At 44.3% G+C, this 19,789-nt stretch overlaps 4 protein-coding genes across 7 annotated transcripts in view; 1 reads left to right on the top strand and 3 right to left on the bottom strand.

The window, feature by feature from the left end:
* Window positions 1-584: 584 nt before the first annotated feature.
* LOC111595620 lies at window positions 585-3,099 on the top strand. Of its 2 annotated transcripts, none has more exons than XM_023309428.2 (5): window positions 585-810; window positions 1,603-2,339; window positions 2,447-2,657; window positions 2,716-2,928; window positions 3,015-3,093. In XM_023309428.2, exons 1-4 carry the CDS (start codon window positions 642-644, stop codon window positions 2,907-2,909), a joined length of 1,311 nt encoding a protein of 436 aa, XP_023165196.2. In that variant the 5' UTR covers window positions 585-641; the 3' UTR covers window positions 2,910-2,928; window positions 3,015-3,093. The 2 variants fall into 2 exon arrangements, with proteins under 2 accessions (XP_023165196.2, XP_023165195.2); XM_023309427.2 differs by having other exon boundaries at window positions 586-810; window positions 3,020-3,099.
* Window positions 2,916-6,916, bottom strand: LOC111595619 (glycerol-3-phosphate dehydrogenase, mitochondrial). 2 transcript variants are annotated; one of them, XM_023309425.2, is made up of 8 exons: window positions 6,816-6,916; window positions 5,961-6,097; window positions 5,746-5,902; window positions 5,571-5,680; window positions 5,175-5,287; window positions 4,256-5,115; window positions 3,484-4,187; window positions 2,916-3,201 (listed from the first exon to the last, which is right to left on the bottom strand). In XM_023309425.2, exons 2-8 carry the CDS (start codon window positions 6,060-6,062, stop codon window positions 3,067-3,069), a joined length of 2,181 nt encoding a protein of 726 aa, XP_023165193.2. In that variant the 5' UTR covers window positions 6,063-6,097; window positions 6,816-6,916; the 3' UTR covers window positions 2,916-3,066. The 2 variants fall into 2 exon arrangements, with proteins under 2 accessions (XP_023165193.2, XP_023165194.2); XM_023309426.2 differs by lacking the exon at window positions 6,816-6,916 and adding an exon at window positions 6,513-6,575.
* Window positions 6,917-9,555: 2,639 nt separating this feature from the next.
* On the bottom strand, window positions 9,556-14,254 carry LOC111595632 (telomere-associated protein RIF1). Its single transcript, XM_023309441.2, has 4 exons — window positions 14,031-14,254; window positions 11,428-13,966; window positions 11,085-11,335; window positions 9,556-11,016 (listed from the first exon to the last, which is right to left on the bottom strand). Exons 1-4 carry the CDS (start codon window positions 14,124-14,126, stop codon window positions 9,703-9,705), a joined length of 4,200 nt encoding a protein of 1,399 aa, XP_023165209.2. The 5' UTR covers window positions 14,127-14,254; the 3' UTR covers window positions 9,556-9,702.
* A 409-nt stretch (window positions 14,255-14,663) lies between these two features.
* The window catches only part of LOC111595608, a 29,568-nt gene continuing 24,442 nt past the window's right edge, over window positions 14,664-19,789 (bottom strand). The window contains exons 6-12 of one of the 2 annotated variants that reach the window (XM_023309413.2): window positions 19,124-19,699; window positions 18,537-18,977; window positions 17,909-18,481; window positions 17,631-17,847; window positions 17,278-17,498; window positions 17,046-17,215; window positions 14,664-15,708 (exon numbers count right to left, since the gene is read on the bottom strand). In XM_023309413.2, coding sequence (XP_023165181.2) covers window positions 15,046-15,708; window positions 17,046-17,215; window positions 17,278-17,498; window positions 17,631-17,847; window positions 17,909-18,481; window positions 18,537-18,977; window positions 19,124-19,699 — 2,861 coding nt within the window. In that variant the 3' untranslated portion in view covers window positions 14,664-15,045. Of the gene's footprint in view, window positions 15,709-16,721; window positions 16,882-17,045; window positions 17,216-17,277; window positions 17,499-17,630; window positions 17,848-17,908; window positions 18,482-18,536; window positions 18,978-19,123; window positions 19,700-19,789 lie in introns of those variants that run through there. The other variant, XM_023309414.2, reaches the window with a different exon arrangement.

The following is a 19,789-nucleotide window of genomic DNA, read 5'->3' as shown; positions in this document are numbered from 1 at the left end:
TCTACACACCCATGAATGGAGCCGGACATACTGACTCATGTTTATGCATCTCGTATTCCCAATAACCTATGTTTCTCACACATACATTCATGAACATGAGAGCCTTGCGATAGGTAAGAAAAATTACATGGATCCAACAGAAAGAGGTGGTAACACAAAAAAAGAATAGATTTCAAATCTCAAAATAGTTTAATGAATAAACGTAAAAATATATTGAATTAATTGGTTGATTGGTTGCTGAATATACAAAAGAAAGTATGCATTAATATATACACATATATCCATTTTTTTAACGGAAAATATATAAATATATATAAAGAAATAATATATAAATTAGTTATATATATATATATATATATATACATCAATAAATATAATAAAAAAATCTTCTAATAATTCAAAACACCAAAACACATTTATGAGCATGTGACGTCATTACATCTGCAAATGACATCGAGCAGAGAGAGCGTCTCTGCATTGGCCTCTGTTATCATAGAGGGACTTTTGACTTGTGCTCTTCTGACGTACGCCGCGCTGTGATGTGGCTTTCGAAATTTCTTGTTTGCAATTGCGCTACTCGACATTCAGTTTAGTTTTTGTGCTAGACAAGTTAAGATCAGCCGAATAAGAAGTAGTGAAACATGAGTTTTTTGGAGCAACATTTGAACGAAACGCATAAGCGATACATTAATATAAATGATGATCGCCAAGCGTACACAGCTCATTACAATGTGCTGCGAAATATTATCTACAAAGAACTGAAGAAAGTGGAGCCCTTCAACCAGTGGCTAAACGGTCACAAACTGGGCGGTAAGTGATATCAATAGAATATTAAATTCCTTATGCATCTTTAATGCGGAACGTATATCATATACATGTGTATGCAGATATATATATATATGTATATATATGAATGCAGATATATGCATGTACATCCGCAAATATATACAAATATAATATTCGCACTAAAAAGAACGTTCTCGTGCATTATCATACACACGTTGTGTCAGTGTGAGTGTTGCGCGTTCATGTGTGCTTGTGTGTATTCTCGGGACTTTCCCTAAAACAAAATTTCAGATGGCTTGTCCGGTATACATACATACATACAAATTTCATAATCACGTTGAAAGACCGCTCTCTTGCCGATATCACACACTTTGTGTGTGTGTGTGCGTGTGCGAGAGTGAGTGAGCGAGCGTATATATGTGTGAGTGTATGTGTACATGAAACGACTAACGTACTCTCGGGGATTTCCCCAATTACAAAATTTGTCCAGAAACTAAAAAAAAAATATGATATATATAAATATATAAGTGAACTCTTTGCCACTGCTATACATCTGTTGATTGTTGGGTGATGTCTGATGTCATGTGGCAGTTGGTTTTCTTAGTCAATGATAGGTGATCGCAAGTTATCAGTTATATTTAATTATATAGATAGAGTGCACTTATCGACTGTCGTGAAAAGCGTAGTTTTCTTAGAAATTTGTTGGCAGATTGTTAAGCCATGTACATTGCTTGGGTTTGCAATTCTTGACCATATGATGTAGATTATAAAGGATTACTAGTCAAACATCTCATGAACAGTCTCTATACAACACAGGTAGTTATGGCGACAACTTGAAGATTACGAGTCCCGACGAATTCGACTTGTATATATATTTGAAATTTCCCGAGAACGATAGGATTATCGTGAAAAAGGATCCCAGGAGACCGGGCAATGTATTCTTGGACATGACAGAAGTGTTGAGAATCCTACAGACACAGAATCACCATATAGTCTCATATACGCATCTGAAAAAATTAATAACGGAGAAAAATTTGCTTTTGGAGGATAAGCTGCAGGCCCTGTTCATGAGTGTTTTTACGAGGGCGCTCAATAACATAGAAAACAAGATAACTGTCGATGGAATGCATACGAGTGTGATCTATCGGAGATGTGGACCGGCGCACACGATGTATATTGACGCAAATAATATCAAATATTCTGTAGACTTTGTGCCAGCCATAAAGCTAAATGCGAGTCAAAACATTTTGGGCGCGGAGGAACTTAAATATTTTACAGGTATTACGTCTTGGGATGCGATTCCGAAACCTTTAAAGCCCAGCGAACCGAACAATGTTTCATTCCGTGCCTCTTACTATGATGCTGAGTTCGTTTTGCTCAAGGATAAGTACAGGCTGAAGGATGTCATCAGATTTATGAAAAAGTTTCGTTATAACAAGACAAACATGCACAACCTGAAGAGCTATTTTATAAAGACCATTTTACTATGGCAAGTTATCCAAAAGCCCTCAAGTTATTGGTATACTTCTCAACTTAAGGATGTACTTATAGATGTAAGTGTTGAAAAACTCAATTCTTTATATCAGATTCTCAAACAATTCAAAAAGAATCTCTATTTTTTAATTTAATAATAATGCTTTCTCGAATAAATATTATTTAGATGCTTAGAGAGCTGAAGAAATGCCTCGCCGTGTCGGGCCGCAATGGAAAATTGCTCTTCTTCTGGGATCCCAAGCTGGATTTGATTGCCACATTGACAAACAACCAGCGCTTCGATATGTTCAACTGCGTTACGTCAGTAATTTATAGTCTGGAGCGTGCAGATGGCAACATGACGGAGGACATCGATAACTTAATTCGGTTCACATTTAGTAAGATTGACGATTACAACTGACATAAGCCATTGACTAAATATGCTTTAAAATTTAGACACACCAACAGCCGTCCGAGTAAGCCCTATAGAAGATCCTCCTGAATACGTGCGCGACCGACCTTTAGTAGCACGTCAGATACAGGAAGAAGAAAGTAGCTCAAATGCAGCTCTCATTGGGTTAGGTGTTGTAGTCGCTGGGGTCGCCGCCATCGGCCTCTTCTCCGCTTACTCAAGGAGTAGGAACAATTGAGATTAGTGAGTTGAGATGGGTGAGTTTTAAGACTTTATTAACAGCAAAATGTAAAGAAGTTCATTTTATATAATTTGTATATAATTCGTTGTGACTTAATCCTAGTTTAGATGTGCTCGTAGATGTAAGCGTGACGTATCCTTGTTTATTAAGTCATTTACAATCCGCCGCCGGAACGATCGACACTGATCTTCTGCTTCAGATTGGCCGCCTCGTGCTTCTGCTCCTCCAACTCGGCCATGCGAGCGAAACGGGAATAGGCCACATCTCCAGTCTTAATCGCTGACATCATCTATGCAATTCAATTTTATATACATATATATTAATATTAATAGACATTTCACATCGTTTATATACTCTTTTAGATATATATATATATATATATATATATATATATATATATATATATATATATATATATATATATATATATATATATATATATATCCAAATACAATGTAATAAGTATTGCGCAATCGGATAACACCGACCAGAGCATATATATTTAAATATCGGACATTTGTACTATGCATGATATGAAATAAACATTAAATCGGGCTGGGAAAGCACTCACCTGCAGATATTCATCCAGCTCCACCTGGCCGTTCATGTTGGTGTCAATCTCCTTGAGGATGTCGTGCAATTGCTCGCCGGAGACATCGCCGTCGCCGAAGCTCTTGAGGGCGCGGCGTATGTCGTTGATGGAGACGTAGCCCTTCTTGTCCTTGTCGATAAGTTGGAAGCGTTTCACATATGTCTGAATCTCCTCCTTGGATAGCTTAATGGGTATCCTCTCCTTGGACGTGCGATTGATAGCGTGTCCCATTTCGTTGGCTAAGAATTCAGTGGCGTGCTTGATTTGGCGCTCTTTCTCCTCCTTGGACCATTGCAGCTCTTCGCCCATAATGTCCACCACAATGGGCAGTGCTTCCTGGGCTGCCTGCACATTAAGGAAGGCCAAGCGCAACCGACGTGCAATCATGTCTACAGCCGTGCAGGCATATTCACGCACACCGTAACGAATCTCAGCATCGATATAGGGGAACTCGGGATGGATGCGATTGCCAATGATCGGCCAGCGCTTGCCGGTTAGCGATGCCATCTTGGACACGGCAAAGGCGCGATCACCGTACGATTTAGCCAGATGCTGGGCCACCTCGCACTCCAGGCCGAAATCCTGCACCAAGCGGATATACATGGTGGGTGTCCAGCCCTGGCCACCCTCGATCTTCAGATATGATGTGACAGCCTCGGCGCGCTCTGGCTTCAAGTTGCACGCTGAGAAAAAGAAAAAGTCAGTTCAATTTGAACATCATCTGAGATTTCATATCTATCCAGATAGTTACCCTTGACAGCCGCATCAAGAGTGTGCTCCGCCATAGCTCTGTATGTGGTCCATTTGCCGCCGGCAATGGTGATCAGATTCGAGGGGCTGACATGGACGATATGGTTGCGGGCCAGGGACTGTGTGTCATCTTTGTTGGGGTCAGAGACGAGTGGACGTATGCCGCTCCAGGCGGACAACACATCGCCGCGACGCACCTCAACGTCGGCATTGAGATAATTTTTGATTTCGCTCAAAATGAACTGGATCTCGTCCTCGGTTGGTGTTGGACTGTGCGTTATTTCGCAGGGCAGATCTGTGGTGCCGGCAATCGTTTGGCGCTGCCAGGGTAGGAAGAAGATAACGCGTCCATCGGACGTTGAGGGATCGAGCAGACCCATTTGGTCGGGACTATAATAGCCCGGCAGCACAATGTGTACGCCCGAGCTGGGGCAGCAGATGCTCTTCACCGTCGGATCATCCATTTTGCGTATGGAGTCGGTGAAGGGACCCGTGGCATTGATGATGCACTTGGCCTTAACCGTAAATTCTTTGCCAGAGATATGATCCTTGACCTTGGCGCCGCACAGTACCTGTTTTCCGCTGCCGTTGTCTTTCTTGAGCAACTCCTTAACCTCCACATGATTGCACACAGTGGCGCCATGACGGGCCGCTGTTAAAGCCACCGCCAGACACATACGTGCATCGTCCTGCTGGCCATCATAGTAGACAATGGCGCCGCACAGCTTGTCCTTCTTCAACATGGGAAACAGCTCCAAAGCATCCTTCTTCGACAGCAAATAGGAGCTCTTCACATTACGATCGCCGGCCACCAGATCGTATGCCTTAATGCCCACCCAGTAATAGGGCACCTGCCACCACCTAGAATACAAATTATATATATATAAACGTACACGCAATTAGGAATCATTTCTAATTACGTGTATACGGGCAGCATAATTGGCAGTGGATGCGTCAAATGTGGCGCAGACTCGAGCATAGTGGCGCGCTCCGCCAACGCCTCCTTAACCATTCTATATTGCTCAAGATCTAGCTGTAGCGATAATGAGAGATATATATACGTATAAAGCATTACTACTAGCTTTAGGAAACAAGACTACGATCTAAGGTTTAATGAAAGGTGTTTGTGCAGGTGTTACGCGGCTTTGCCCGGCTGATAGTTGTCCGATTTGCCACAAGATAAGAGATATCAAATATGATATTTAATTAAATTGAAAATGGAATTAATTTTAATTTTTCTGCTTTTATCTCTTCTTTAAGATCGGATTTTGTCAGACTGCTCTCGTCTATATACATATTGACATATATATACTTACGCCCAAAATAGCCTTCTGCAGGTAGCGCACGCCGCCGTGAATTAGCTTGGTGGAGCGCGAAGAGGTGCCGCTGGCAAAGTCATCCAGCTCCACGAGCGCCGTCTTCAGACCTACCCCGCAGAAAAGAAAAACCCATTGAGTGTCATTGGCAATGACAAGGGCAATACATGCCTACCTCGCGTCACGGAGTCGAGGGCACAACCAGCGCCGGTGGCGCCGCCACCAATAATTAGCACATCGTATTCGTCGCCGCTCATTAGGGATTTGATTTGTTCGCTGCGCATGGGCAGAGTACGCTTACGCTTGGGTGGGCGTTGCACGGCATTATTAACCTGTAAACGACCGTTAGTTAGTGCTCATCATATAAAGTAGACTGATCAATGTATTTACCACATGTGGAGAATTCCACCGATCAATGCTCCATGCGGCAATCACAGAGCCTGCACAGGCGCTTGCGGCGGTGACACCGAATTTAAACATACGTGACGACATCGTCTCTCTTAAGGCAGCAAGGCGCTCTCTTTAATCTAATTAAAAATTACACTAATTAGGCGGCATATCAAGAAGTTGTTTTTCGATTAGTTAAGCTCTCTCTCGCTCTCATTGCTTGCTGTGCTCTTTTGTTGCTTTGAATGAGCGCGCAAAGCTTTTTTGTATTGCGAACTATTTTTTGCGTGCAGCAATTGTGCGCGCGTGTGTGTATGTTTCATTCCAACATTCCAACATTCACACACACACACACACACTAGCACCAAAGAAAAAAATCCGCTGTCTTTTAAATCGATATGGGCGCGCTCCTTTCCACGACATGCCGCAACAGTGCGTAAGACGAAATTTAAAACACCGCTTTATCCAGTGTTGTGTAAATGCAAAAATAATTGAATGTATCCACAGAGTGCGAAGCGTCGTTTTCGAGCTTCCAGACGACTGGCAAATGTTTACCTTGAGTTCGCTTCCAGCCAAACTGCTCGCAGCACGCAATAAAAGATGAACAAATTCGAATACAGTTCACAGCGGCAAGAATGTCGTCGATTCTTAAAGAATTTCTACGCGATTCGATATATTTTTCATTTGGCGAGCGTAACAGCGAATGATTACATCAGAGTTTTATTCACTTTCAGTTCACACTCGACTCGGTCTGCCGCTACCCTCTGTGTGATGGCGGTGGTGGTGCTGCTGCTTCGACTGTTGCCGCACGTTCCGCGCGTCTGCTTTAAGCTAGTTCAAATTGTGTATTAAGCTTACCGCTGTTTGTTATTCCGATGCTGGAAATTCGTAGTCGTCGCTGCTGGAATTTTATGAACTGCTCTGCCTGCTGCTCGTCGCTCTGCTACCCCGTCCGTGTGCTCTGTCTGATAGTCGTCGTCGCTCTAAACGCTGACCGTTCACGTATAACCCCGTACAGCTGGCTAGCTGACTATTTGGTTGGTTGCTTGGCTGCTTTTTCGCTGTGGATGCAGCAACAGCTGTTGCACTTACATGTGCAGCTTTTTGTGGCCCAAAAGAACTTGCAATTCGCCGTGCTCCCCTGCTGCTTGCACACCCCCAAAATCAGCTGTACTCGCACCACCCGCTCTCTAATTGGCTAACAAAATTCACGAAATTCACGAACTATTCACACACTCGTCTGTTCTTCGTGAATGTTGAGTTCACCTTGTCTATGAACTGCACGGCACACGGCGAAAATTTATATTTATTTACCTACAGGTTTTTATGCTTGTTGTTGTTTTTATTTTTGTATCTGTGTTTCTTTTTTTGTAACTAGCCGAGCGCGATTCTTTATTCATATCTTTAGACACGTATATATTAACAATGATACGCCCTGTAATGCCAAACGCGACGGGTATAACAGGCCGCTGCTTAGCAGCATTATTCATTCAACTTTATCGAATATAAAGCCCCCATTGAAATCTTTTTCATACTTAGCAGGGCTTTATCAGTAATTTTTCCAATTTAAAAAGTAGAAAATATACATTTTTTGAGCAGTATTTGCGAGTTGCATTTGCGCTTATTCATTTCACAGTTTTTACCCCATGACTGTGTGATTATTCAATTTATTCGCACATCGTTAGACACTATGAGGGAAGGGCCGAAGCCATTAAAGATTAAACTAAGCCCATGAACTGCCAAAGCTTATGCTTTTCTAGGTGATACTACACTTAATGTAGTCCTATAACCACCCCATCAATACTCTCTATTATTAAGTGCATTTTTTAGTACCTATTATTATAACATAATATTTTATCATAGTTTCCGGTGTCTGCCTTAAACTGTTCCATTTATAAGCGAAATTTTGTCGAGTGGTTCACGCTTGTCACTGATAAATGATTCATTAGCGATAGCCCACAAATGAAATGACCAAAATTATGGCTGCCATTCATCGCAGTACGCCGGATCCAGTGCTAATTCGTTAGACATCGGACAGGTTCAGAGGGAGGCGAAGATACTTTTTGTAGACGGAGAGCAGACGCTAGGCGTGCATGATGACGTCCATCAGCAACAACAGTAGCAGCAGCAGCAGCAGCAGCCGCAGCCGCAGCCGCAGCAGTAGCTGCTTGTGTTAGGTCAGTTACACGACTAAGAATTCGAAATGCTATTTATATAGCCAGACCCAGACCCAGACCCAGACCCATAAAATGAAGACCTTCAAATGACCTTCCCCCAAATTAATTTGTCAGGCGATTCTTTTGCCGGTTGAATATCTTTTCGGTATTTGATACAACGTGTCGTTTAGGCCGTTTACAGCTTTTGGCCATAGTTTGCTGCGGCTCACGCATCTGTTGCGTGCCGTACGCCCACACCTCCACACACACATACATTAATACGAAAAGCTTGAAAGCTTTCAAGCTTTAACAGACAGCCGTCGGCAGACAACAATGCCGACTGATAAACCTCACGCCGCTACGCTTCCGCTGCACGTGAACATTACCAATGGAATTATACAAAGTAAATACATAAGCACTTGGGTCTTCAAAGACGCCTACCTATACTAACAGCTTGCTGTGCATACTAATTCGCTTGGCAATCTAATCTATATAACGATTGCGTAGCCCAATCGCCCACTGAAGGTTAGTGGGTCAGAATGGCCATACACTTGGGAACTTTTGCTGAATAGGAATTTGAAGCGCCTCTTAACAAGTGAAGAAGGGTTAAAATACTGTTGATAATGAAATTACATCATTAAAAAGATAATGAAAGCGAAGAAAATCAGAGTGAGAAAGAAAGAATGAGAACTGAAGGCAGAGAGAAATATATAGAGAGATTGGTGGGGAAAAAGGGGGAATGAGAGAAAGAGGGATATGCATAAGCATAGCAAATAGCTGAAAGAGAGAGAGATAGAGCTAGAGATTGAGATGAGGAGAGAAAAGGGGTTAAAATAGTAAAAGAGAGAGAGGGAGCATGATAGATTGGCTGGAATAAAAGGAGATTGATTGGGTAGATAAGCAGTCGAGGCCTCTTAGACAGGTCATTCACTGAGCTTTTCCATTTTTAGACAATTTTAATTTTAGCTAAGATGAAAAACGATCACTATAAAATTGTAAAATTGCAAATATATTTATATAAATTTTTTTCAGACTGTCTTTGTACATTGTAAGAAATTGGAGATCTCTAAACATTACATTATAAATCTTTTAAGCATTCCTGATTTTAAAGAAAACATCAATTTAATTTGTTGTATGTCAGTTAAATGCATCAGGAATCTAAGAACTAAGAATAGATTTGATTTTATCGATGACAATTTTGTTTTGAAGTTGTTTGAAATGCAACGTGTTTTACGATAATAACCACAAATATTAGGCGATAAAGACATTCGAAGAAAAGAGTTTAATTGTATATCAAAAAAGTATAATAGAATACAAACTAGAATTTGTAATAAACTTAATCATAACTTAATTAATCAATTGATCCACTCAATGATAAAAAATTAATGTGAATTTTGGATAAGAAATATATATATGCCATATAAACGCATATCTAACTAATGAATGCTAATAATAAAAGCAGTTGGCATAATCAGGGTTCAATAACTACAAAAAGTGTATAACTGAAGCGACCGCATTAACCAGGTGAAATTGCAATTCGTCGATAATGGACGCTACATAATGATAAAAAAAAACTAAAATACTTGAAATTATAAATTGGAGGATGAGTCGGCTGCCGTTTCGGCCACGTTGTCATCGGTGTTGGCGCTGCCTAAGTTGCAGCTGCCTCGATTGCTGCGCATCTGCATCAGCTGGCCAATGAGATCGAGCAGCTGGTCATCGGTGAAGTCGCTTTGCTGCAGTAGCTGCTGGAGCAGAGCGCTGCGCTCCGCGTCCTGCCGTATCATCGTGGGCACCTGAGCCAACAGATTGCTGCGACAGCTGTTGTTAATCTTCGACTTGGCGCAGATGTACTCTAGCACGGAGTTGGGATTGAGGCGATCGCACACAACTGAGGACAGATTCTCGCGCACCGCATGGTCCAGGAAGTCTTTGGAATGATTCTCGGAGAGCGTTTCCAGCACACAGGTCTTTAGTTTATCATTGCCCTTCATCTGATTCGATAGAAATTTGGCCAAGCAAAGTGCGTTTTTCAGCGGCGAACTATTCGACTTGGCTATAAAGCGCTCTAGCACATCGTCTAGCGAGCATTGCTTCACCGCCAGATCCAAGGCAGAATCTGCATCCAGTATGGCCACATCTTGTGGATCTGTCTCGGCTGCACTCTCCGAATTATTCTTGTTTACTTCCTTCTCTGCCGTTGTTGTCTCGTTCCATTTTAGCGTATCGAAAGGCTCATCCTCTGTGGCATCATGTGACTTGTCCATTGACTTGTCCACCGCAGCACTCCGGGCTGTTTGCTCCAAAGCAAACTTCTCTATCTCAATGATGCTGTCAAGCCTTCCACGTCGCTTTAATGCCAGCCGCGAATCGGAGTTCTGGGAAATTTTGTCGAGCATAAGAACACGCTTTGGCTTGCTACTGCGCGACTCCTCCACATCGCGCAGATACTCCTTCGTTATGGATACGGGCGGATCATGGAAGCTAACGCGCTTACGCTTCTGCGCCGGCGACTCGAAGTCATCGATGCTCTCGCAGCGCAGCTTCCGTTTCAGTATCGAGGCTGACGGACTGGCTGAGGGCGAGGGCAAACGCTTTGAAAATATTAGCAGATCTTTCGTCACTTGGTCAATGGGCGTGGACGTGCGCTCTGTGGCAGCAAGTTCGTTTAGCTCGCAGGTGGGTGTTGATGCCTGTTCGGCGCATTCGGCTTGACGAGCGGGAGTCGCATGGTTGCGTGCTGCCGATGAACCGGGTAATGGATAGGGTGTGCTAGCATCGAGTTTCTTATTACGTATCATATTGATCAACTGCGCCCCGCGTCCCGTCAAATGAGCCGACGGCTTGGGGCGCAGCGTGGGACTGGACGAGTTGTTTGTCTGCTTGCGATCCGGCGGAGAGCTCTGCAAGGAATTGAGGGCCAAAGTTAGCATATTTTCGGCAAACATCTAAATGATTAAATAATTGTTACCAAATTGCAAAGTCGCGTATTTGGTTTTCTTGGCGAGGTCTCTGCATTGGGATCCATATGCTCCGATGGCAACTGTGTGCTGGCTATGGATTCCACAACATGTTCTGGCGAAGCATTCAGCTGCGTTTCCGGCACACTTGAAGTTTTCTTGGATACCTCTGGCAGCACCTGTGCAGGCAGTGTAGGGGTTGCAAATTCTGCAAACAGATCCTCGCTCTGCATTGGGGTGGGTTTGGCCTTCTTGCTGGCAGCTGTGCAAAGAGAGAGAGAGAGAAAGAGACAGAGACAAAATGTTAGCTAAGCAGAACATAGGCAGAATCTTCTTATAGGCCTTAGCGTTTACCTGCTGCAGCTGCTGTTGTTGTTGCTTGAGGGTTTGCAGATTGTTTCCTGGGTGAACGTATTCGTTCGGTAGGTGTTGTCGGCTGCTCGGCATTGTTGTCCTTTTGGGCGGACCGTTTGCGTAGGTGACGCACAGGTGCATTCTCGCTTGAAGCGACTGGGGTTTTAGGCTCTTCTTCGCTTTGGCCGCGTGGTTTACGGAAATTATATTTGTCCGTGTTAGCACTAATATCGGTGTTGGCTGCTTCACTCTGCTGACGCCGGCGCGATTGCACGCCCCCAACTGGAGTGGCCAGCAAGTCAGGTGGTGAATCATCAATTATAACAATGTCCAGCTCATTGTTCTGTTGCTCTGCATTGCGATCGCCGACAATGGACAGTTCTGTTTGCTTGTCCTTGGCAATGACCACCTTTTTGGGTGTCCAGGGCTTGATCGAGGAGTCCTGCGACTGGCTCATATCATTGTACAAAGCTGGTATGTCCGATTTCTCGGCAAAGCGCTCCTTTTGGCGATCTGTGAGCTTGTCCGGGTTCAGGCTCCACACGGATGGTATGATAACGAAGAGGTCATCGCCCTTGAACAGCTCCTTAAGCTGATTGGCCATCGTTTTCAAAGGCAGCTTCCGGAACTTTTCCTGTATGGCCCGTTTCCACTCGATGAGAAAGCTACCCTCGTACTTGCCTTTGCTCCAGCATTGAAGTGCTGCTGCCAAAACGGGTTTCAGTGCATCAAACACGACCATCAGCTCGTTCTGGCGCAGTTCCAGGACGACATTACGCAGTGTATTCAGGCAGCCCTCGAGCAGTGACTGCGTCAGCGCAGAACGCTCAAAGACAGCTTGAATCAGTGCAAAGACATCCTTATAGAGTGGCGGATCCTTGCAGATGCCCAGCTTAAGCACTGCACCGACATAGATATCAAACAGTTCCGCAAAATGTGGCTCCTCTTTGCTGCCATTCTTCAGCAGCTCAAGCAGCGCAGCCTTCAGATCCACGACAAAATTCTTTCGCGCATTTCCGTTTTGGCCGGCATTGATAAGCTGCCGCCATTGCTCACAGAAGATACCATCGAAAGAGCTGTTGGCGCGTCTTCCAGCAAAGCTGGCGCTCGTCTGCAGTGGCCACAGAATCCATTTGTCCACGAACGCCGCAGTCTGTGCCACGCGATATTCCAGTGCATTGTCGCGCAGGTAGCTGAGCAGTGCTCCAGATACTTGTCGCCACATATGCAGCTTGACACCAAAGGCCTCGTAGTCCTCGTCATCATTATTTTGCATGAGCGCCACCGCGAAGCTGGACAACTGACGAAATTCGTTGCTATTGTGCGCCTCTAACTGCTCGGGCGCATAGATCAGCGAGATACAGCGCTGCATTATGGCAGTTGGCACTTCGGCGCGTGCCTTGAGACAGAGTTTCATGTAGGCCTCCAGCACCTCTTGGGCGTCGGCTCGCTGTTGGGGCATCGCTATGCCAGCGCAGGCATTAAAAACGGAGCGAATAATGCTGCCATCGCTTGACAGCGTCTTCTCCAGCTCTGCACAGCAAGCCACTGTGAAGGGCGCCACGCGTAGCTGGAACATGGCCAGTGTAAGATTGCGCAGCAGCAAATGAAGCAGCTCTTGCTCAGTTTCCGAGCTGTGCTCTTTGTTCTCGGTCATAAGATTCATACCGGCCACAGCGGCTGCTAACATGGGTTGCCAGTGCTGTTGCAGCAGCTCAGCGTTCATTAGAGGCGACGGCTGGCTAATGTCCTCGAGGCGCATGTTACGCAGGAAACGCGTCAGCGTCTCCGAACCAGATTCCATATTCCACAAAGCGACCAGGCAAGGCAGCGCCAGCTCACGCGCTGTCTGATAGCTATGCGCCAAGCCGGTGGCATTGCCACGCGAGCCACCGCCAAACAGAAAGCTCAGAAAATACTCAACTGCATTCTCGAAGGATTTGGGCAGCTCGGCGTCCAAACAACTGATTAGATACCACCATACACGCACCTTAATGCTGCTAACATGAGGTGAGCGGGATTGCGATGTCCGCAGTGGTATGAGGAGCAGCCGCAAACGCTTGCCCGTTCCCAGCTCATTGTAGGCAGCAAAGATCTTGATGAGCACGCGCCAGCACAGAAATGCCTCGGAGCGAATGCCATTGTCCGGGTTGCGAAAGCCCAGTTCTACTACTGCGAGGAACTTGTTGATGTAAGTGCAGCCGCGCAGCAGATCGTTATCCATGATCTGGACCAGCAGTGTCCAGATCTTGTGCCAATTGTTGTTTTTCGCATCGCGCATCTCGCCTATTAGCGTCGTATAGCTGTTCACAAATTCGTTGCGTATCTGCGGCCAGCACTTGGCCTCATGTATGACAGCCACGTCTAGTGCAACGAGTGCCTCGGCCATTGCAGCCACCGCACAGTTCTGTATGTTGCTATCTGTGTCAAACATTAGGGGCAATATGTCGCCTAGCCAGAACTGGACAAGTTCTTCGTTGGTAAACGATGTGGTTAGTAGACCACAGGCTTTGCAGCTGCTGGCCAGCAGGTCTATCATCTATATTGTTTGGACAATTGTCGGTGTCAACAATGAGTGTTGGGGGAAAAAAGCATTTACTTACATTGCAATAATGTTGACGTCGACTGGCTTTGAGCATTTCTTTCGTCGACAACTGCACTGTGTGATACGCCTGACCCACATCTATACCTACGTCCATTGTGTTGATTGATACTTGAAGCAATAAATAATGTGATTCTAAATTTAATTCACTACTACAGTTTACTCAAAATGATTTAACTAAGCGACTAATGTGTTTGATGGCATTCATTTTTTGCTGAAAAGCGCGCGAATCATTCCGCATAGGGATGCAACTGGAAGCAATGTACACAGCTATCGATAGTTGAGGCGCGCTAATATCGATATGTAGATTAAAGTGCTTTACCACACTGTAACATAGCTTTGGAATGTTATCAGTTTAAAATATAACGAATTTCATTTTTTTTATATTCGAAATACATGTAAGTCATTTTTAAAAGAATAACACCAACCACATATTTACGGTATATTACATGCCTAATTTTATTAATATGTACTTAATTAATGTATTATAAAATTAAACATTTTGTACGAGTATTATTATATCGTATAATGCGCTCCAACATATTTAAACGTTATATATTAACATACATGTATATTTAATTTGATTAAATACAGTGACTATATTTCTTTGCACATTAAATAGAAAACATTGCAAAAGTCCTGAATCAATACTTGTTCAGACATTTATATTCTATGCAAAATATTTACAATTTACTAAATTGTGGATATTTTTTGTTTTAAAACATTTCCTGAACTGCATTTAAATTAACTTTGTGCGTTTAGATAAAGCTGACGCACCAAGAAAAATAATAATGTGAAATCAAGGGGAAGTCCCTCACGTAAAAACGCATGCAGTGAAACTGCTTTATGGCAATCGAAACGAGAAGCAGCAGTGGGCCGGATAGAAGGACGGAATATATAGCTCGAAGAAAGGACTTAAAACAAGATTTTTAAATAAGCTGATACTTTTTGCTCTTTTGTGTATGCACTCTTCATTTTGTATGTCTCAATGGACGTTGTGTTTGCTTTTTTGTTGTTTAGTGCTTTGGATCCTTGTTGTAGTCCACATAGACACGCACCACCTCTCCGGAGTACTTGCGTTGCGACGGCATAAAGTAAAAGTCTGGCGTATCAGAGCCACCGTTCAAGCGCGGATCATCGCGCGACCTATCATAGCTGGAATCGCGTTCATGTCGCGGACGTCGCTCATCGCCTCGTTCACGCTCCCGCTCCCGCTCCTGGCGCGCCGCACGTCGATCATGCGTATAGTAGCCGGAGGGCTGCATATTTGCCGAGCTCTGCTGGTAATGCTGATTCTGGCGGGGCAGCGAATAGGCACGCTCTGCATAGCTTCCACGTGAATAGGGTCCGGGTGCAGTGCTTCCACTGCCACCCACGCTGCTCTCCTGCACCATATGGCGACCGTTCGAAGAGGAACGATTGCCATTGCTGCCATGCTTGCCATTGCCATTGCCATTGCCGTTGCCATTACTCTCGTAGTACATTTGGGATTTACTTGTGGGGGAGTGGGACATCGGCAGGGTGGTCTGTTGGCTGCTGGCTGTGGAGCGATTGCGTACCTTCTCCTTGGCCGCTGTACTGCTGGTCATGTGCTTCTCCTCGGTCTCGCCATACGGATCGAATGCGTAGTTCGTGTTCGAGGCAAACTCCTTCCATGGGGAGTTCTGTATGAGTTTCTCCTGCAAGCAAGCAGATCAGACATAGATATATAATTAGTTCTATATAGATCACATGCTAAGCGCTCAACCAGTCAGCATTTGGTATGGTCTCAATTCGAATTACGAGCTAAATAGTTCAAACTTTTGGAACTCTCAAGTTTACTGTGCGCTAGACATCGTTGATGTACTACTATGTACTATAGTTTTGCAACTGGAATGTGCCTTGTGCTTGCGTTTATATCAAATTTACCTAAATTGCGTATTCTATATGAGAAGCAGATAGCAGATAGTCTACAGATATGACAGCCATATGTTCGATTGTTAGGGAGTTTTGTGAAAGAGAATAAAAATGAACTACTCAAAAATACATAGGATTATAGTAGAAAAATAGTTTAGGAGCAGTTTTCCAATATATGTAAAATAATTTGTTTAGTAAGAAATAGCATAAATCAAATGCTAACTGGTTTGGCTACAAACACACAAAAGATATAGTAAAACAAACTGGATAGATTGATTATTAAATATGATTAGGCACGACATGGACAGAATAGAAAATGTGAGTTATGGGTAAAGCTCCAAAACAAATAAGGAGAGAGTGAGAAATGTGAGAATAGAATACTGGGAAACAAAAGTATTATGAGGGGTTTTTTTTAGGGTGTTAGCGGTTTATAGTAATCACAAATAAATATTTAATTGGGGGGTTAATAAGTACAACAACAAAACAAAAAAGGAATTTAAATTACCAATGAATTCTTTATGTTCTAGAATTTTGATTTTGATAAGCACGACTCAAACCACAGGCGAATATATATACATATATATATATATATATATATATATATATATATATATATATATATATATATTTATATATGTATATATAGAGTACATGTATAAGGATGTCCGCGTATTTGACTAACTGTATAAGATTATTTTATGTTTTCTTTTAGATTTTACTGGGCAGCTTGTAGCTCTTATTGCATTTGTTCAGGCAGTGAGAGAGGCGAGTATATATATCTTTTTTTTTATTTTCTTTTTAGTATATATATATATGGTGGGTAATTTGTGTTGATAATTTGTAAAATTTTGTTGTTTGATTTTCTTTTATTTTTATAGATCGCTAGAGGGCTGATAGTAGCGTTGGTGTTGCCGCTGTTGATATATGCGCCATTCGTCGGGTATTACGTAAACCAGCTTTAAATAACATTATACAATTGAACAGAACATTATTAATCGTGTATGAATTGAACTGTTTAACAAACAAATATGTGCGCGTTAAGGTAAAAAAGTATATCAAAAACTGAACAAACAATTTAAGCTAACTGGACTCAATGGCAAATTGATCTAAATGAATTTACCTTCGTACTCTTGCTCTTGCGCGAGGTCTTCAAGATGGTGCAGAAGGCTTGGATCAGAGCTATAAGCACCAAAGCTGCAATCAGACCTAAGACAATATACAAACGTGTCTCGGATAGATCGAAGAACGAAAGCAACGTATCCTTTGCACTCATATCGTCGGCACTCTTAACTATGGATGCAGAACGTAAGTTAATGGAAGTTTTAGATTGAGTTTTTCAGCGATAAGCTTACATTCCAGCGCCTCGAAGTCCAGGAATTGGGGATCCACTGTCAGGGAGCCCACCTTGCCGGTGTTTATTTGATCCAATAGCGCTGCTTTAATTGCATCCGCATTCTTCTGCACAGCCGCCTCGCTGCCCTTCTCTATATTGTTGGTGTCCAGCGTGTGCTGCTTCTCCACATCGGCCTTGTCGAACATGGCCTGAACTTTGGCCAACATTGAGTTGCCCTCCCTATCGAAAATATAAGCGAATTACATTAGTTTCTTAAGTTTGATTCTTTTGCAGCGATCTGGCAGCACTGCAAACAGCGATGTGCCTTATTAAGTTAGCTGCGCTCAGTATAAACTCAATTTAAATACTCACTTCTCAAAGCCAATAATTTCCGTTTTATAGTAGCCAGGTATGGGCGAAAGTATGCCATTGAAGGAGTCCGAGATGGTAGCTGCCAGATTGTTGAAGTCGACGGTGCCTGGCTTGGGTGCCTCAAAGGATTCAGCCAGATTCATAAGCTTAACGCCCACGGCATAGACCAGACGACTGGGCGCTGGTGTGCTCGTGCCCACGAACACAGCTTCCAGTTCTGCAAAAGGAAAGGAAAGTCTTTAATTCAAGATTCAGAATTTATCAGAAGTTAAAGTTACCCTTGCCGCAGGACTTGATGCAGACACGTTGTGGCGAAATGGGTGGCACCTGCTCGTGCTTGCGTGTCTTCTTGTTGACCACGTTGAAGGCGCCGCCCAGCACGGGGAAGAACAGATAGAGACAATGATCGTCCGTGAAGGACAAATCCTGTTCGTCATTGCTGACGCGCTTGCGCGTAAATTCCAAGATGGTCACGCCCTTCTCGATGCGACCAGATGCATTGTAAATATCCTGGCGATCGTCTAGCTTGGGCGGCGCATAGCCTAGCACCCAGGTGTCCATCAGGAATGGGCGGCCACTGCGTCCATCGACCCAGCCTATGATGGCATCCGTCTGTGACATGCGCTGATCATCGCTGAAGCCAATGCCTGTCCAGGTTTGCGTGTTCGACGTCTCGATGTGCCAGCGCATCTCGTCGCCACGTCCCACCGTTTCCCAGCTGGCGTAGTACTCGCAGCTATGCTCCTGAGGCGAGCAGTTCGAAGGGTACTTCCAGTGTCCATAGCAATCGTTGTCCAGCATGTTGGTGCTCAGATCATTGCGATCGCTGTTCGAGGCGGATTTTTCTTTCTCTGTAGAATTTTCAGTTGGTTAGATGGGATTAGGTGGAGCTTTGCCTAGGCTTACCAAAGAAGTTGATTTGGGTAACACCTCGCTGTGCATTGTGTCCATGGTATTTGATCTCGTCCTGCTGATAAAAGTCCTTGGGCGTTGGTGTTTCTGTAGCAGAGCCAGCTGGTGGCACATGCACAAAGCTGCCTGGCTCCTGGCCCTTCGCCCAGATCACATGCGTCAGCGCATCGTCCAATGTGTGATCCGTGGGATCGGTGGCCACCAACTTCTTGCGGAAGATAATCGTGGTCATGCCATTCTCTTCGAAGCCAGTGCCCAACTCCAAGTTCGACTTGCCTCCGAAGACCTCATCGACTCGTGGAGTGGAACGATCCCGACTATAATAGTCTCCCACACGGCTTGCCATGCCACGGGCTGCACCAATGACAACATCCGTGCAGTCCATAGGATTGAAGTCGTGGCGCGGAGTATACGGATTAAGCTTGTACTTGGGCTCTGCAGAAATATAGAAACGGATCAGAGAACTGCTCGACTAGTTCACGGCAATGTGATTCGTGTGAATTTCGTGTTTGATTTGGTTAGTAGACAATGAAGATCGGGATTTGAAAATGCGGAGCCTTTACCAATTCACATGCGTTTACCTGCTGATTGGAGGTTTGCAGACTTTTTGGGCGCTGGTTCGCTCTTGGGCTCTGGCTCACTCTTGGGCTCCGGCGCGCTCTTTGGTTCCGGCTCACTCTTGGGCTCTGGTTCGCTTTTTGGTTCTGGCTCACTCTTGGGCTCTGGTTCGCTTTTTGGTTCTGGCTCACTCTTGGGCTCTGGTTCACTCTTGGGCTCTGGTTCACTCTTGGGCTCTGGTTCACTCTTGGGTTCCGGTTCGCTCTTGGGTTCTGGTTCACTCTTGGGCTCCGGTTCGCTCTTGGGCTCCGGTTCGCTCTTGGGCTCCGGTTCGCTCTTAGGTTCAGGTTCGCTCTTAGGCTCCGGTTCACTCTTAGGCTCAGGCTCGCTCTTAGGCTCTGGTTCACTTTTTGGCTCTGGTTCACTCTTTGGTTCCGGCTCGCTTTTAGGCTCTGGCTCACTCTTCGGTTCCGGCTCGCTCTTTGGTTCCGGTTCGCTCTTAGGTTCCGGAGTGGTAGACTCCGGCTCACTCTTCGGAACTGGTTCACTTGTTGTCGTTGGCTCCGGCTCACTCTTTGGCTCCGCTGTGCTATTAGGCTCTGTTGTTATAGCATTTGTGTTTGTTTTTGTTGAATAGAATAGATTTGTGTGCTTAGTGTTAGGTGCGGGTTTGAAAGAGGTCAAAAGTA

Source organism: Drosophila hydei, unplaced genomic scaffold (assembly GCF_003285905.1).
Source record: "Drosophila hydei strain 15085-1641.00,03,60 unplaced genomic scaffold, DhydRS2 tig00008134-arrow-pilon, whole genome shotgun sequence".
Taxonomy (NCBI): domain Eukaryota; kingdom Metazoa; phylum Arthropoda; class Insecta; order Diptera; family Drosophilidae; genus Drosophila; species Drosophila hydei.
This window is presented reverse-complemented; position numbering and strand designations above follow the sequence as displayed.

Coding starts and splice junctions, on each gene's coding strand:
- LOC111595632 (XM_023309441.2), bottom strand. CDS start 14,126: ATGGACGTAGGTATAGATGTGGGTCAGGCGTATCACACAGTGCAGTTG. Junction 13,967..14,030: donor GACGTCAACATTATTGCAAT/GTAAGTAAATGC, acceptor CAAACAATATAG/ATGATAGACCTGCTGGCCAG. Junction 11,017..11,084: donor ATACGCGACTTTGCAATTTG/GTAACAATTATT, acceptor AATTCCTTGCAG/AGCTCTCCGCCGGATCGCAA.
- LOC111595620 (XM_023309427.2), top strand. CDS start 642: ATGAGTTTTTTGGAGCAACATTTGAACGAAACGCATAAGCGATACATT. Junction 811..1,602: donor AAACGGTCACAAACTGGGCG/GTAAGTGATATC, acceptor TATACAACACAG/GTAGTTATGGCGACAACTTG. Junction 2,658..2,715: donor CTTAATTCGGTTCACATTTA/GTAAGATTGACG, acceptor TTTAAAATTTAG/ACACACCAACAGCCGTCCGA.
- LOC111595619 (XM_023309425.2), bottom strand. CDS start 6,062: ATGTCGTCACGTATGTTTAAATTCGGTGTCACCGCCGCAAGCGCCTGT. Junction 5,903..5,960: donor GGTGGAATTCTCCACATGTG/GTAAATACATTG, acceptor GGTCGTTTACAG/GTTAATAATGCCGTGCAACG. Junction 4,188..4,255: donor TCTTGATGCGGCTGTCAAGG/GTAACTATCTGG, acceptor TCTTTTTCTCAG/CGTGCAACTTGAAGCCAGAG.